Source organism: Tinamus guttatus, unplaced genomic scaffold (genome assembly GCF_059628265.1).
Source record: "Tinamus guttatus ecotype Peru unplaced genomic scaffold, ASM5962826v1 Tinamus_guttatus_pri_ptg000155l, whole genome shotgun sequence".
In the NCBI taxonomy this organism is placed as follows: domain Eukaryota; kingdom Metazoa; phylum Chordata; class Aves; order Tinamiformes; family Tinamidae; genus Tinamus; species Tinamus guttatus.
In genome coordinates, this window is record NW_028288689.1 from 6,804,991 (window position 1) to 6,819,806 (window position 14,816).

At 46.6% G+C, this 14,816-nt stretch overlaps 1 protein-coding gene across 1 annotated transcript in view; it reads left to right on the plus strand.

The window, feature by feature from the left end:
* The window catches only part of CTNNA1 (catenin alpha 1), a 96,555-nt gene extending 82,439 nt beyond the window's left edge, over positions 1 to 14,116 (plus strand). The window contains exons 12-18 of the mRNA XM_088522641.1: positions 466 to 666; positions 1,888 to 2,039; positions 3,726 to 3,836; positions 5,398 to 5,579; positions 6,342 to 6,447; positions 11,246 to 11,380; positions 13,523 to 14,116. Of these exons, the coding sequence (XP_088378767.1) occupies positions 466 to 666; positions 1,888 to 2,039; positions 3,726 to 3,836; positions 5,398 to 5,579; positions 6,342 to 6,447; positions 11,246 to 11,380; positions 13,523 to 13,810 (1,175 nt within the window). The 3' untranslated portion in view covers positions 13,811 to 14,116. The remainder of the gene's footprint in view (positions 1 to 465; positions 667 to 1,887; positions 2,040 to 3,725; positions 3,837 to 5,397; positions 5,580 to 6,341; positions 6,448 to 11,245; positions 11,381 to 13,522) is intronic.
* Positions 14,117 to 14,816: the final 700 nt, after the last annotated feature.

The following is a 14,816-nucleotide window of genomic DNA, read 5'->3' on the forward strand; positions in this document are numbered from 1 at the left end:
TGGCTTGTGTGGAAACTAGAAACGTGTCAGAAGTGCCCTGCTCTATCCGAGTGCTGAGCGGGTTAGGTGTGTGGCCGAGGCCGGTGCCTCATCGCCCCGCGCGCGTGGGGTGAAGGAGGGAGAGGCTTGCACGGCATTGGAATAAGGACTTGGGGAGTCCAGGGCAGGGACGTGGCAAGAAACAAGTTTGGGGAGAATTCAGCCAGCCTCAGGTTCTCCATAAAGACAAGTCCGAAAAGCAGCAAGAAGCCTGGGTGCCACGAGGCGCACGGACTGACAGGTTTTTTGACAACCAGTCTGGACGGGCAGCTGTTCTCCAGTTCTAATGAGCTGTCCTAAAAATTAATGCTTGCCAACATGTGGCTGGAGGTTTTTTAGAGCAGGTCAGACGGAGAAATTGCTGTGCTGATGTACGCCGTCGAAAAGAAGATATTGCTGTCTAAATCCTCCTCTTTTTACCACCAGAGAACCATATTTTAGAAGATGTAAACAAATGTGTCATTGCTCTCCAAGAAAAAGATGTTGATGGTTTAGACCGCACAGCTGGTGCGATTCGAGGACGTGCAGCTCGAGTCATTCATGTTGTCACCTCGGAAATGGATAACTATGAACCTGGAGTCTACACAGAAAAGGTGTTGGAGGCGACGAAGTTACTCTCCAATACAGGTAAGAGTCAGTTCTTCCAAAATACCCAAACTCCTGTGGCTTAAAAGGGAAGGGGCAGATGGACACTAATGTGCCTCTGAAATCTGTTAAAGGCTCAATTTACATACTGCAAGGAAAATGAGAGGGAGTTATTTGCAGAGCTGATGCAAAATGAGAAATGTAATTTTGCTTTGTCGGCTGGCTGAAAGTCGAGCAACGCCACGGGTCTGCCTGAATGCGATTGCTGTGCAGAGGGGAAATCAGGGACTGAGTCCCAAACAGTGAGTCTGGGTTTAAAAGCTAGGCCGGTCGTGTTGTGTTATTGCACAAAGATCAGAAAATAATATTTCTGCTGGGTGGGATCACTGCTAGCAGAACGTGGCTCCTGGTAAAGTAACTCAGACCTGTCGTGGGAAGGTGGTGGGAGAGCAATGTTGACAACCAAAATCAGCACAGTATTTCGTAAAAATGAGAGGAGACTTATATTTTTGGGTAAACTTTGTAAAGGTCCTTAATTTTAAAATCGTTATATATATAAATATATATATATAGTCCCATGCCTTTCCCTTCCTTCCCTCCCTACCCCCAAACAATAAATCACCATGTTCCCTTTGGAGGAGCTGTTAACATTCATAGGGGGAAGGAAGGAAGGATCCAGGTTGCTTCCAAAAGGGCTGGGCCAAGGATAAGTTGTTTTGTTTTGTGTTTTGCTTTAATTACAACTCTGGAGAATCAAGGGTGACGCTGAAGAACTGAGCAGACTGGGAATGGATGTGCGATGCTCTTGCTGCGTCTGCAGTGAGTCACTGCAGTGCAGAAGTACAAGCTGCCCTATTCGGTGACTTCTTAAATCTGAGCTTAATGGTGATAACATTGGGTTTAGGGAGGCTTTCAAGAGATACACATCTACAGGGGATAGTAAATAAACACTTTATATTTTATTCTGTGGAGTCTTAACTGCTTCCCCAGTGTTTTCTCCTTGCCCGCTAGAAGGATATGATAAAGTTAAAAACTTTTTTTACTGTGCAAAGGGGGTAAAAAATAGCACAGCAGCAGAAATTGAAATGGAGGTAAGATTTGAGCTGCAGTGCTGGTGGTCTTTTGTAACCAGTGTTTTGAATTTACATGAAACTACTGCACAGTTCCAGGAATAATTACTAATGAGTAATACATATATGGGAGTTTAGAGCAAAAAAGGCTGTTGGAGTGGGGACTGACTATTATTTTGTGTTCTTCATTCAGTTATGCCACGTTTTACTGAGCAAGTGGAAGCTGCTGTGGAAGCACTAAGTTCAGACCCGGCTCAGCCAATGGATGAAAACGAATTTATCGACGCTTCCCGCCTGGTGTATGATGGTATTCGAGATATCAGGAAGGCCGTGCTGATGATCCGAGTAAGTTTTCTGTACTTAAACCTCCTTCTGTTCTTCCATTCTAGCTCCCCTTTATTGAACTACAAAGCATCAGTTCTGCTCCATGCAGACAGTCTAAGAACTTCAGTTTATGTTTTCAGTCTTAAAAGCTGCTAATCACTCAGTGAAGTACTTCAGAGGAATGTCCCAACTTAACTTCGATTAATAAATCTGGGCATTGCTGATTGCCAGAGGTGTGATGCTCCATAGCCTTAATGCATCTCTCATAATATCCTGTGTTGCCTCCCTTGTTCCTGCGCTAAACTTAGCGACCCCTGATTGAACAGCAGCAAATGGATTCTTAGAGTAAATACTTTTTGATGGTCGGAGAGCTTAGAAATAAAATCTGCTTTGTCTTTTGTGAGTAAGCTTGAAGAATGCACAGTTGGTGGCAGATGGCTTTGGAATTCAGCCTGTGGTGGCCTGTGTGTTGCTACAGCACGTGATGCGTTGGGCTAGTTGGGCAACCTGCCCAAACAGGACCTATTTCACAGGAGCTCTGTCTCCTCTGTGGTTTTTTTCATCGTATGGGTCTGCTTCACACGTGAGCTTGCCCTGGGTGCCCCAGCGGGCCCCTCCTGGGCTCTGTTTTGCAAGCACAAAGCAGCTGTGCAAGGAGAACCGGCACCAGGAGCTCAAGCCGCGGGCCCTGCCCCACGTCCTGCTCTCCCCACGTCCTGCTCTCCCCGCGTCGGTAGCTCTGCCCAGCAGGACATGGGGTACCCAGAGCGGGTACCCTGATGCTCGTTTGGGGGATGTGCTGCTCCTTCATACACCTGAGACACCCTGGGTTTGATTGCTAGCCTGCTTAGTCCTCTTTGGCAACTATTTTGTATGACCTCCTTTAGTTCCATTTGTATTGCAAGATGGCTGTGTTGCAGAACACATTTTTTAAATTAAAGTTGCAGGAAAGAAATCCGTAGAACAGGCTGTTTACTTGCATCTTATCTATTAATCACAACGTACTTCATTTATCAGTCAAGTTCTCTGCTGATCCAGCTCTGCAGAGTTGTCATGAAGTGCCACTCCGGGCAAGGATGTAGTATTTTAACAAACAGATGTTGTTTAAACTTGATAAGCTGTACAAAAATCTTGCCAGCTATAGACCAGCAGTAGCAAAAATGAAATCTAGGCAAGCAGGAACTGGGTCAGATGTGTTTAGCCTGCAGCTTAAAAGCAGGCTTTTCCTAGCGAAAATTTTAAGCTTTTCCTGGGGGAGAAGAATAAATTTTGATATATTGTATCTGTTGTTAATTCAATAGATGCTTTGATTCATAATAGTGCTAAAGAGTACATCTGTGCTTGATAAGCAGACCTTAAAAGTTGTGTACAATATTAGCTTCGGGGTGTCAAGTGATGCTATTAACATTGAACCGATTTGCCAAAGCATTTTTTTTTGTATTAAAAAAATCTTTTTTATGCTTTTCTGAGTGCATTAACGTCTTCTGACAAATCTCAGCTGTTCAGTTAGTGGTGTGTAATTTGGGGGGACCCATCACATTTCACCTGAGCAGTCAGGCCTGCTGATTTACCTTTTTGTTTAACGCCTTGAATACTTCTTTCCTTCACTTATTTTCATTCTCTCTGCTCACAGACCATCAGTTTTGCTGATTCCTAAAGCCATGAAATCCCTTCTTTGACTCTTAACTGAATTACTGTTATTCCTAGACTCCCGAGGAGCTGGATGACTCTGACTTTGAGACCGAGGATTTCGATGTCCGAAGCAGGACAAGCATTCAGACTGAAGATGATCAGCTCATTGCTGGACAAAGTGCCAGGGTAAGGAAGAAATGAGGTGCTGCAAACCCCAGCCTCCCTTTCCCACCGAGAAAGAGTTTGATTTGCTTTGAAAATCCAATTTAAGCTTTCCTGCTTTTCTGGTGAAAGCGTTAGGGCAGAAAACTGATATTCTGTGTTTCCTGTCTTCTTCTGAAAAGGAGGTTAAGTGAATGTAGCATCTGTTGGTGCGATGGTCATCAGCAATGTCTGTGTCTGGGAGGCTCTGAAAGATCGAAACCCTTTCAGGGCTGATGAACCACTTGCTGCTTCCCTGCCGGGTCTGTTGCAGACACCAGCACTTTGCTGGGCAGACGGGGAGGCATGGGGGAAATGACTCCCCGGTTATTTTCACACACACTTCACAGCAGGGTTTTCAACAGGCAGAGAGCAGATCCGTGGGTAAGAAGCAGGTGCTGCAGCAGCTCAGGTGCCTTTTGACAGAATGTCTTGCCAAGCACGGGCTTGCGCCTGTGGGGCCTCTGAACATTTAATCAAGAGGATGTTGAAACCAGCTTCAAAATAAAATAATTTAGACTAATGCTGCCTCCTAGAACTGTTAAAAATGTGAACATAGATATGCAATATTTAATCATTAATAGGTGAAAACTTACAATAGGTAAAGCCTGTTTTTTTCCTTTAATGTACCCGTTTTATTTATTTGACGTGTTCCATTTGAGATCAATAGCAATTTATACTCTTGGGAGAGTGCCACGAAAGATTTTGTGTGAAAGCTCTTCGAGCCTGAAACCAGGCAAGTAGTTAGTCCTTATTTATCAAACTTCTGGCACATTGGCTTTGGAATTAGACGAGCTGAGGGTATTTTTTATGCTCTCCTTTCTTGTGCAGGGGAGCAGTATTCCCGTGTTCCCTTCCTCCCTTTTATTTAAATGCAAACGTTTCTAATTCACTTCATAGCGCGCGGCTGCTACCAGAGGCTCTTTCTTGCTGCAGCCTCCTTTTCACCTGCTCCTGGAGGCTTGAATGCTCCTTGTGTTAATGAAAAGAAGGGCACTGAGTCTCCCATAGAGGCTGTAAAAGTAGTCTAATAGATTTTATTCAGGAGTAAGAGCACACATTCTTCATACTGCTCTTTCCTCAGCAGCCTGTTTCAAAATGGTGCATTTAGCTTTTTGTACAAAAGACTCAGGTAATATTTGTTCTGTTAGCTGGACCAATGCGAGATACCGATGTGGAGCTTCCTTTGATAAATGTTAAATTTTGCAAAAATGGCAGCTCCCTCTTCTTCATGCTGTTTTTGGTGGAGGGAGGCTCAACGTGGCAAACTTGGAGCTTTCACAGTTTTAATATGCAACTGCATGTGTTGCAGGTATCAACCTGTCTTTCTGGGCTCTTCGTTTTCTAATGTTAATAGATAATTCATACTGCACAGGCTTTGGGTTGAGAGGGAAGAAAATGGTTCAGTAAACCCTCTAGATATCAAGATGGCTATTAAAGTTTTATCCCCAGCTACATGACTTAAATTGGTTATTAGTGAAAATGTTCCCAAAAAACCATATGCAGGTGACTGAATAAGGCAATGTGCGAAAACTGTGTCTTCCAGGCTATCATGGCTCAGCTCCCTCAAGAGCAAAAAGCGAAGATTGCTGAGCAAGTAGCGAGCTTCCAGGAAGAAAAGAGCAAATTGGATGCTGAAGTGTCAAAATGGGATGACAGCGGTAATGATATAATCGTTCTGGCAAAACAAATGTGTATGATTATGATGGAGATGACAGACTTCACCAGGTGAGCCTTTCTAATTTGGGCACCCATTGCTGCCTCCTAAAACTGGCGGGGATGGTGATCTGCCAGCGGAGTATGTTGTGAGGGCTCTTAAGAGCCTTATTTCTTATAATTTCCGTTTAAATGTTACACTATTAAAGTCTCAGAAGATGCTTTACTATATAGTGGCTGCGTGGTAATAACTGTTTAAATTGATCTGCAGCAACACAGTGACTATTGCCTGTCATTCTTTCTTTCCTAAGGGTGATTCTTGTCCCCAAGAATATATAGTTTTGCTCATTTCTTTATAGATATTAATATGGGCTTCTCGGTGCTGCTGTGCTGCAGAAATGGTTCCTCGTACTGCTTTTTGCTAATGGCTTCGGAAATACGTTTACAACACTCCATACAAGAGTGGGTTTGGGGGGATTGTTTTGTTTTGTTTTTACACTTGCTGTTGCATTCCAGAAAAATTACAGATCTGGCTTCTAAAATACTACCTCTCGTAATTATCAGGTTGCTCGAAGCAGTAAATTTTAAGGTGTTTTTATTTCTACATTTAAGCTAAATATGGGGAGGGAGCTAAAGGGGAATTTACTTTAAAATGAAGGGACTGCAATGGTTACACTCAGTGGCCTGCTGATTTCAGTGCACAAGTCCACCTGACTCAGGCAGCTGGGTGAGGGATCACTTGCAATACAAAGTGAAATAGAGTAAGAAGAGAAATACCCTGTTCTCTCTTCCATTTCTTTGGTGCTAGCAGGTAGATTTTGTTCTGTTTTGCAGAGGCAAAGGTCCGCTAAAAAACACATCGGATGTGATCAGTGCAGCCAAGAAAATTGCAGAGGCCGGGTCAAGGATGGACAAGCTGGGCCGGACTATTGCTGACCACGTAAGTCACAGTTCATTTTCTTACCTCTCCAGCATAAATGAGCAGCAGGAGGTTGTTCAGCGCTGCAGACATGGTGAACACAAGGATATTTCTTCAGTTTTGAGGAGTCTAGGTGCTTTCCTTCTTTTATTTTTAACTGATTTCCCCAGAATTGCTTGCTCAAAACCAGTAGCCTGTTCTTTCTAGCTGCTCTCCTGGCACCCTGACCAACGCAAAACATGGTTAAATATGTTGAGTAGTAACCCTGGCAGCTCCTTGGCTGGAATTGAGGACCCAGCATTTTGCAGAAGCAAAATGACAACACTGCTTCATGTCACATAGTATCTAGGCCAGTTTCCTTAACCGAGCAGGACTGCAGCTGAGTTCGAGGGGCTCAGGAGGTGCCCGAGCGCTTTGCACAGCGACGACAAGGCCGGGTAGGCAAGCCAGTAATTACTGCCTGTGGCCTATTGCACAACCTTTACCATTCTCTGGGGAGGAAACCTTTTAATATTACTGATTTTTAAATGCTCCCTAGACTGAACAGGGAGACTGTGAGAATTCCCCAGGATTTTGTTATCTGCTCCCAGTTGCCTCCATTCCGTGTTACTGCCACGGAGGAGACTGTGAACAAAAGGCACATGGGGACCCAAGTATTTGCTACGTTGTCACAAGCTCTTGTAGACATAGCTATGCCAAATGTGCAAGGTTTGAAAGAAATTTGGGATTAAATGAGCGTGGACAACTCAGGTTTTGATGTCATGCACTGGCCTGTGCCACTTCTGAGACCGCGTTGGGCCAAGCAAAGTGTCTTTGGTCTCAGTCCACACCCAAATTGCAGAGAAACATCAGCATTAGTAATGGTAGCCTGGATTCAAACGAGACCCTGAAATGCAAGTATGTCAAGTCGGAGGTACATAATTGCCTAAACTTTATTTTATAGAGCTGTAGCTTGCTTTTCAGGCTTTCTCTGAATGTAAATTCGTAATACAAGTTTTCAAATAAAACCATTTCAGCGTGGAAGTAAATCTTTGTAATGCAGATCTCTCCTAAATGTTTCATCCAGAGGATGTTGTGTTCGCCTTAATTTATTAATGATACAGAGAGAAATCTTCTGCGAGGAGATAAAAGTTGAAAAGTGGGTTTACTTGCTCCTTCCTTTCTGGAAGCATCAGGTGCCACTGCTAGATCAGGTGAATCACCCGAGGAGGAGATATTTAGATGTTGGGGTAAAGCTTTATGGTGCAGTGTGGGTTTTTTGGGAGAGGATTGTTTATTTTGTGGGCTCTTTTAATTCAGGTGTTTTATTCAAACTTGGTATAAAGGTTTTTGATCATGGAGCCATGCAAAAATTTGGAAGAAAGCACAGTGCTTGCTTTCTATAGCAGCCAACTCCTTAAAAAATAAGCACAGGTTTGAAGACGGATATGATCAGGGATGCCAAGTTAGTCATTTAGACAAGACTCCAGCTTTTTTTCCCCCCTCTGCTCCATAGACTTCTGCTGCTTGCAACTTCCATATTTCACTGGATAAGCCTACATGCACTTCAGGAACTTTTAGTAATCCGTTAGTGCAGAGCTGCTGCCAGGGAACAGGCCTCGCGGCGCGGGCCGCGCTGGTGCCTCCCCGTGCCTCATACAGGGCTTGGACAAATGGATGTGTTTGCCTGTTCGGTTAACCATGCGACAGGAGGTGAATCATGACCTACCTGTTAGTGTGTCAGGAAATCCTAACTCCTGCTGTCAGGCGGTTTTATAACACATTTCCTTCGAAACCGTAAAAGCCATTATCCGAGGTAGTTCAAGCCTGTTGAGAAGTGTCTCGCCATCAGCCCGCGCGTCATCCCGAGGGTTTTCCATCTTCTGCTCGGAGAAGCAGGCTGCCTGTTTGGAAAGGGGCTGTCGAGAAGTTGCGAGTGCCGCAAAAAGGAAAATTATTTTTCTGCAAGAATGATTCGCTATATATATATATATAAATTCTTTTGTGTGTTGAAGTGCTAGCAGCACAAAAGCAATGCTTCTGCTGCCTCCAGCCTTTGGTGAGGGGCTGCATCAGCGTCTGCTCATAAGAACTGAAAGGAGCTGGTGTGGAAGAGGCTTCGGCACTGCCCCACGTCCCAGTGAAACGTTCGTCTGGACGGACATCGAGGATCCATCCTGGTTCTGAAGCAGAGCAGCCAACATAGCTTTCACCAAGCAGGACACGTGTGTTTTCATCAGCATCTTGGCAAGGTTTCCTGGCAAGATCGGAGGCAGCGGATGAACGTGGGGGTGAGCGGGCCATCGAAAACCAGGCACCCGTGCATGGAGATGTCTTGTGTCTCCTTTGCCTTCTGGGTGGCACTGGGGCACGTGCCCTGTTACTGCTGATTCCCAACAGTTCTGCAGTTTTCCTGTCTAAGAATCCTCCCACGCTAGCTCTTAATATTTGGTTTTGTGCCTGTGGCTCCTGTAGGTTAATACGGAAACATAATCTCAGGTTTGAACTCATCTTTTATTTTTCTTTTTTCCCTAAATGTTTCCATATAGGAAACAGCAGGGATTATGCAGGCATATGCAGGTCTTTTGTCATGCTGTTCTTCATCTAATGCTACGGCTCTGCTCAACCTTCATCTCGACTGGAGTCTTAGAGCTGCAATCTCTGTTCTGCTTGTGTAAACACCACGGGATGTGGCTTTTCCAAGTCACAGCATACGTAAATACAACAGAATAGCATTTCCCGTTCAATTCCTTGCACCACTAATGCTTCATTGCCTTCCTCGGCCCTGAGTAAACACATAGCAGTCTCTTGCCTTGAAAACGTCTTTCCCTAAGTGGTTTCAGTGAAGGGAGCAACCTCGAGTTGTTTAGCATTCCCGCTGACGGGCCGCTTTGTGCATTTGTCAACATTCACTTCACTGTGCTGCTGTTAGATGAGCTTTTGGGAAGACGGAGAGTGTTTTCCCAAATGCTAATTTCAGCTTTTCATTAGCTCTTTGGACAGTGTTATTTGCGGACTTCCTCTAAAACATCTTGTGCTGCCGACTAATATTGATTAGCTTAAAAAATGACCCGGCAAACTTTGCTGCTTTGTTATGCACCGTTCTCCCGTCGCTGATGGGAGCAACTTACCTGCGTAAGAGTTGCAGATAGTGGGGTTTATTTCTAGTTTATCAGGCTTGAGAAGCAGGAGGTGGCCTCTGTGAGCTTGTGGATGAGATTGGATGCCTGTAAAGCTCCTAAAACCTCCGTAGCCTGTTCTACCCCGTGTGATGGGCTCGTGCCAGGTCCCCTCACACGTCGTGTGTGTCTCTGGGCAGTGTGTTTAAGTAACAGCCCGTGCTCAGAAGCGTCTCTCTGTGCAGCCCAGTGCAGCTGCTTTATCCTTGCTGGGCTGCGATGCCATCTGGGCTTAAAAAAATGCCCTAGCCCTGGAATCAAAAAGAACAAAAACTGCCGAACGCTTCACTTGAACTCGTCGTTCCTTCAGAGCCTCGCTGCTGGGCTGGGAAGCAGCCTGTGACCACTGTGGGCTGATGAGTGAGTTGCTGGTGTGTGAAGCAAATGTTCCAGATTTGAGACCCCCAAATATGCAGTGACCTAGCAAGGGTGAGGACTGAGATCTGGTCTTAGTCCTCTGCCTTTTCCTGCAAAAAGTGAAGTAATATTTAACATAATATTACAAACCTTGGAGAAGAAGACCAGTGCGCGTTCAGAGGCTGATTTGTGCTTGGTGTGGAAGACCTGCAGCTGCGCAGAGGGATGATGAGACGTGACAAGGGGCCGTCTGAGGGCAGGACAGCAGCACATGAACTTGCAGCGCAGTGTGACAACGAGTCCCGCTTGCCCGGGGCCCCAGTGAGGCTCGGAGCAGCGGCTGGCGCGACGCGACGCGGTGCGACGCGGGGGCCCTGGCGCTGCCGGCAGTCGTGGCGTGCGGATAACAGGGCTCTGAACCTGCCCCTTCTGCGGGTGCTGCCGCTCGTGCTGCCCCGAGCCCGCGGGACATGAGGACGCAGCCCGTCGGCGCGGCGCATCCCACGCGTCGCTAACGCTCTGTAACTCCTGGTGTCAGGAATAGGCCCAGGCTGGGATCGACTGCTGGTTTGGACACTGCCCGCGGCGCAGCCGCAAACTTGGAGCGTGCCAGGAGATCTGCGATGGCCTTTTGTACCTTGCAGCTGGCCACTGTGCTCGTTGCCATCCTGAAGACCCTGAGGGACCAGTGTGTGTAGTAAAAGACTTCCCAAAGCCTCTTTGCCTTAGGCTTGCAGAGTCCCTCCTGCTCTGCCGCGGCCCCTCAGCTGCCTTCCCTTGTTGCAATATCCAGCGCGGGACACACTCGTTAATCACGTCACCGCTCTGTTCTGCAGGGCAAGCGATGCTCCTCCACTTCTGCCTGTACCAGCGTTGGGAAGGCAGGTTTCTGAGCTGCGGTACAGCCCCTGGTACCTATGTAGCCTTTCAATTGCAAAGCTAACAACGTTGGTTTTATCTTATGGCTAAGCGCTTCGGCGAGTGCTTGAAAAATTGTATTTCATGCCTGGCAAGGGATCTGGCTCCTGCACTGCTAAGAAACGTGAGCAGAAGTCAGGAATATTTTGCAAATCTGTTTTGCAGGATATAATTCAGTAACTGTTGGGCTTATCATTGGCTGGTTTAAGATAATAGATGTATTTAGTTATGATCGTGTGTTGATGAGTTGTCTTATGAAAAGCAAAACATACCAGAAAGTGCAACCATCTCCGAGTGCGTTCAGTGCTATAAAACATCCCTCTGGTTTATCAGTCCATGGCTTCTGTTCACAGTTGTGAAATAAAACCTCTCCTTTGTGTTTGCAGTGCCCGGACTCGGCGTGCAAGCAGGATCTCCTCGCCTACCTGCAGCGCATCGCCCTGTACTGCCACCAGCTGAACATCTGCAGCAAAGTGAAGGCCGAAGTCCAGAACCTCGGCGGGGAGCTGGTGGTGTCTGGGGTGCGTATGAGCTGCCCCTTCCATGTGCCTTGTCATCCAAGGGAAGCAATTCCTCCACGCCAGGCTCTTGTGCTAAGTAGTATAGCATGTGGGTAAGGTATCTGTCAGCTACCAGTCAAAGGTTTAACACGTGCAGGTTTTATAGTTCTGCCAGTCCTGCACACGTGGCCTCATTGTTTTTGGAGGACATGTTTATAAAAATAAATTCTCAGTTTTTCTTTCTCAAGATTATTTGTAGGTAGGTTCACTTCACCTTTATGTAACCTACCTTTTTTTTTTCAAAGACTGTTTTTTACTTGTAATGAGGTTAAATTACTTTAATCAGCATGCCTGAACCCACCCTGTGTTTCTGCACAGACTGAGCATGTTGAGTGTCTGGCCCTGTAATTCTCCAGGGATGTTAATATTTCAAAATAGCTATGCCCCGAAGAACATGGGGTTTTTCAACTGGCTGTGCTGTTTTGTGACAGCTGAAAGCTGCCGTAGGCCAGCCTGCTCCCTTCCTTCAGCCATTGCTTAGCAAATAATTTTGAGCCTTCCCTGTCCTTCACGAAATGCTTCCCGCTGAGAGGAATCTCTATGCTGATATTTTGCAGGGAGAGGTGGGGATGGAGCTCAGTTCTTGATTTTTTTGGACATATTCTTCATTGCACTGGGCAGTTAGGCTTGATGACTAGTGCTTTTCCCTTTCGGTGTGATGTGTAGGGAGTTTGCAGAAGGAACAAAACTTTGGGTAGCCCTTTATTGCTGTCTTCCTTGCAGCCTGGTGGCCTCTTACCTGTAAGAGTGTTGTCAAAACAGGGCTGCAACCAAGGCAGGAAGAGCTTGCAGCCCAGGTAACACAACAATTCGGTTGGAAATGCCCCTTCTTGCTTTCCTTGTGTTTAATATAGTTCTTCCGGCTGGGAAGAGCCACCGAAATAGGGGATGCAGCGGGGCTGGGTTGAGTGCCGTGGCTGGGGCAAGGAGAGCAGGGGCTGGTTTGCAGGAGGGCACATGGCAGCGGGCGAGGGGCTGCCCGCGCCGTGTCTGAGACCCTTTGGGTCCTGCAAACACCTGGGGACATGGGCTGGGGTTCGGTCCCCTCTTTTGCCTGTGAGGAACATTTAAACGCCAAACCAGGGGGTTCAACTAGGGGCCAGGTTTGTCGAGCAGGTAAATAGATAAAAGAGCAGGGGGGATAACTTTGCAAGGCTGTTGGTTAAGGCTTTGAGCTGCGGGGAGGGAGTTTGGGTGCCAGCCCTGTCCCCGTGAGCGCTGCTGCCTTTTCCCTCCACGCAGCCGTTGGGCTGAAACGGGGGGTCCCGTGTGGGCTCCGAGGCTGGCGACCTCGTGACGTGCAGGCAGCAAGGGGTAAATCTGGCTTGACTCAACACTCAATTTTACAATTTACTTTGCTAATTCGATTGCATCGGTGCAAGGTACAACGGTTGACTCAGTGCAGACTCCCACCAGCCCGTGGGAATCGAGTGCAATTAAGCTGCTATTCCAGCAAATCCGTAAGGTGCTGGCTTCCCTGGCTGCCTGCAGCGCCTGCTGCCTTCCCTCACTATCACAGGTTTGGTCTTTATCCCCTTTTTTCCCCTGCATTTCCACGTGCTGCTACTTCTGCTGTCACCCTCCAGACTGCAGTCCCAAATGCCAAATTGCAGTTTAGCATCACGTGAGAAATGGACATTAATTGTGCAAGGGTAAATCCTAGATGTTGCTTCAGCCCTGCCTAAAGATACAAGCCTGTTGCTTCCTGTTACTACAACTTAATATTCTACTATGATTGAAATATTTATTAATCAGTGATTAAGCTGTTGCCACGACTGTATACATCTCATTAGTGAGTGAGCTGCTGTTAGGGCTCAGCCTCCGAAGCAAACAGGGGAAGATACAAGGCTTGGAGAAGGCTCTTGGTAGGGAAGATGCCCAGGTAATGTGCAAAAACTCTGCTCTTCCCTGTGGCACGAGTCATTTTAGTGTCAAAAGAAAAATGTTGCCTCAATTTTGAAATAACCGATTGAAAAAAAAAAAAAGAAAAAAAAGAAAAATCAATTTTCAAGCACTCTTACGGAAGCAGCTTCCAGGACTGCCATGTTTCCTGGCATACCTGGCCTTCCCTACTCCAGCCACTCGTGTGCTGCTGTTTTCCAGGTGGACAGTGCCATGTCTCTTATCCAAGCCGCCAAGAACCTGATGAACGCCGTGGTGCAGACGGTGAAGGCCTCCTACGTGGCCTCCACCAAATACCAGAAGTCGCAGGGAATGGCCTCCCTCAACCTCCCCGCAGTGTCCTGGAAGATGAAGGCTCCCGAGAAGAAACCCCTGGTCAAGCGGGAGAAACAAGATGAAACTCAGACGAAAATCAAGAGGGCATCCCAGAAGAAGCACGTGAATCCCGTGCAGGCCCTCAGTGAGTTCAAGGCCATGGAAAGTATTTAAAAAGGTTCTGTCTCGGTTATTTTTCCCTGTAGTCCACTACTGCTACTTCCAGAACTCTACTTTTAATATTCTAAGGATTCTCAAAAGTTTACTATTCCTTCAAATGTATTTACTTAATATAATTTTGATAACTTTTGTTTAGATGACGTGGGGGAACACTCAAATTTATACATCCTCTCCATATAGCTTCAGCCTGCCAGAGTGTGTTGATTTAGATTGCTTTTAGATTTCTGGGGTGTATTTCTAGCCGGAAAAAAAAAATTATTTTGTATAATCTTGCTTTAAATAAAATATTCTATAACCAAAGAGGATTTTACCATAACACTAATGGTTAATATTGCTAGTTGAATCATGCCACGCGTGCAGGGGCTGTGGTGTTTTGCTGTGAACATGAGACGCTCCACGCAGGGCCGGAGGGATCGCTGGATGTGCGAGTGTCTCCCCACGGGGACGGACAGGGAGGGAGCTCTGCCCGCTGCAGCAAATGCAAAAGTACAGAATTGCTGGGCTGTGATTGTCCGATTGCAATTGCAAAACAACTGGAAAAACAACATGCAGTGGCCTTTCCTAAGCCGGAGGGGCTGGGATTGGTTTGGAAGGGCTGGGGATGGGGAGGATTCCTCGGAGCAGGATTTGGAGTGGGCTTGGCAGTGCATTAACTACGTGTGGCTGCTGTTGCCAGCCCTTTCCTGGGCTACAGTGAGTCATTTCCAGCTACGTTTTTGGTATGGAGCATCTGCAGGTGACTCTGCAGTGGGGCTTTCCTGAGGGTTTTCACCTCCCTTTCCAAAGGGGGATCACCCCAGAGCAAAGGCAGGAAAACCCTCCTGTAACCTATCGCGCGAAGAAAACCAATGACTTTTGTATGCCACAAGACAAGAATTTTAATGCCTGGTTACAAATTACTAATGTATTTTGCTGCAGGACACTAATAAAGTTGCTTTTAGCAGCCGGTGTATTGTGGTGCTGTGAATGAAGCGGGTCTGGAGCCCCCCTCGGCCCCCCA